Source organism: Typha latifolia, chromosome 2 (genome assembly GCF_019914945.1).
Source record: "Typha latifolia isolate L0001 chromosome 2, TyphaL0001v2, whole genome shotgun sequence".
In the NCBI taxonomy this organism is placed as follows: Eukaryota; Viridiplantae; Streptophyta; class Magnoliopsida; order Poales; family Typhaceae; genus Typha; species Typha latifolia.
In genome coordinates this window covers 8,942,393-8,944,834 of record NC_133087.1, presented here as the reverse complement: position 1 = coordinate 8,944,834, position 2,442 = coordinate 8,942,393, and the positions used below count along the sequence as shown (strand labels likewise).

General features: G+C 35.1%; 1 protein-coding gene across 1 annotated transcript; it reads left to right on the top strand.

The window, feature by feature from the left end:
* Nucleotides 1-444: 444 nt before the first annotated feature.
* LOC140782305 (GTPase activating protein 1-like) lies at nt 445-2,040 on the top strand. The gene is made up of 3 exons (XM_073128796.1): nt 445-711; nt 1,272-1,367; nt 1,649-2,040. The coding sequence occupies exons 1-3, from the start codon at nt 598-600 to the stop codon at nt 1,937-1,939; spliced, it is 501 nt and encodes a 166-aa protein (XP_072984897.1). The 5' UTR covers nt 445-597; the 3' UTR covers nt 1,940-2,040.
* Nucleotides 2,041-2,442: the final 402 nt, after the last annotated feature.

Here is a 2,442-nt window from a genome sequence, read left to right as displayed (position 1 = left end):
AGTTTCATAATTTTCTTGCTATGAACGAATATTTGATGAATAGTCTACTCCGGCTAAGCAAACTGTCTTCCATCACCCAAACTTGAACCAATTTCAATCTCTTGCTTGGTTTCAATTTTCAAAATTCAGTCAGTAGGATTCGCTTTTCCTAATCCAATTTTATTTTAATTTTTGACTTCACGTTTAATCTTTGACTTGGTCTTTTATTTTTTTATATACATCCTTCCTAAAGTTTTTCTTTACCACATAGACCCACCAATCTGAGAAATTTAATTCAAAGAGTCATTTTTAGTTGAGGAGTTTATGTAGATTTTTTTTTTAATTCAGAAAATTTATATGTGGATAATAAAAAAAATTCAGGAGTTATAAGTAGAAAACTGCGATAGTTCTAGAAGATTAAGTATAATAGTTATCCTATAATAATATCAAGAGACAATGCCTGCTGGGATAATCTCCCACCCAAGAATAATAGTTGAGTAGCAGCACAACTAATACTATATACAATTATACAATGAACAGAATTTATTAGTTGTACTCTCTATAGGGAAACGAGCAACAGAGAGAGAGAGAGAGAGAGAGAGAGAGAGAGAGAGAGCAATGGTGAAGCATTTGTTGGGCCTTCTGAAGGTGAAGGTGGTAAGAGGAGTAAACCTTGCCATCCGAGACGTAAGGAGCAGCGATCCCTATGTTGTTGTTCGAATGGGCAAACAGGTTACTCTCTCTCTCTCTCTCTCTCTCTCTCTCTCTAATGTGTGCTAGCTTGCTACGATACGTTTTTATTTGCTTATGAAATCGATTCATCTTTCTTGGTAAGTGGATTTACTTTCTGAGACATTAATTAGTAAGCCCGTAAGGTAGAAAATACTCAATTATATTGTTAGATGACTATCCTAGATCTGAGAGTTTGAAGAGAGATGTTGTTAGAAATCATTAACTAGATAAAATTGTTATCTTGATGCATCACAATTAGGGAGATGTTGAAACCGAAGTCGTGCGGAATTTCATTAGAAAAGACAACAAATCAATGTTCTGATGATGATGGATATTCCTGCTTTAAATCCTATATGAAATCCTGTAAGCCTTCCGCAGAATTCCACGAGAGTTAAATATGGGATAACTAATGAAATTAAGGAACATTTAGCTGTTAATTTAATTCCTGTGGAGCTTCATTAATTTTGTCATTCTTCTATGATCCTGAGCTTTGACCATGTTTCATCCATCATGTTATCTACATGTCATCTAATAATGCTGAATTTCTACTTTTGCTGCAGAAGTTGAAGACTCGAATAATAAAGAAGAGTACCAATCCATATTGGAATGAAGATTTAACTCTTTCTGTTGAAGACTCTGCGCTCCCTGTTCGGCTTGTATGTGTCTTTCTTACCAACTGTTGTAGTTAGTCATTCAAGATTATTAGTTGATGTTTCGATCTATTGGTACTAAGACGTAGAAGCAACTTTTAATTGCAGTTGACCTTGATTCAGGTTTGTTATATTATCTTTTATTAGTTACAAAATCAGCTGCATGTTAGCAATCTTAAAGTGAGATGTAACGTAGCAACAAATCTAACAAATCTGAGCATGATTATGTTGAACTCCATTATAACCTAATCAATATCATCTTTCGCTGAAGTGGCCTAAAATTTCAGGATGTTTATGACAAGGACATTTTCAGCTGTGATGATCATATGGGCACTGCAGAGTTCGATATCCGCCCGTTTCTGGAGACTGTAAAGAAGAATCCAAAAGGCATTCCTGACGGCATTGCTATTAAGAAGCTAATGCCAAATAGGCAAAATTGCCTCGCTGAGGAGAGTGCTATATACTGGTCCCAGGGAAAGGTCACTCAGGATCTAGCTCTTAGACTTAGAAATGTAGAATGTGGTGAAGTTGAACTGAAACTACAATGGGTCAGCATTCCTGGTGCTAAGGGTTTGTAAATTATCACCAGCAAAGAACAGTATTTGTATTGTTGTGCTGTTGTATATCTATGTGGGAACTAGAATAATTTGGATGTAGATAGAAGTGCAATGAAAGTTAACCTGTCTTTCATGTGGAAATGAAATAATATGTAGCCCAGGGTCAAACAAAATCCTGGCAGTATGAGAGAATAATGTTATAGTACATGTCATTGCATAATTAAATTTATTTAAAAAATTCTCTCTTACTATTCTAATTTTCTCTAAAATAAAGGAAAAAGATGATTTGATTCTATCCAAGTAAAAAATTCTTAAATTCTCAAAGAAGCATATATGAATTAATTTATTATTTGTCGCCACATCATTAGATGCCTCTGCGTTTTGCTCCGCACTATCCCATCTTGTACTCATTGTAGTACTAGCTCTTGATGCTCTAGAAATAACTGTCGTAGTCGAAGTAACTGGCCCACCAGCTAACAAAGGACATCAGATATGTCTTAGCTTGTCGATAATAGTGATAGGTC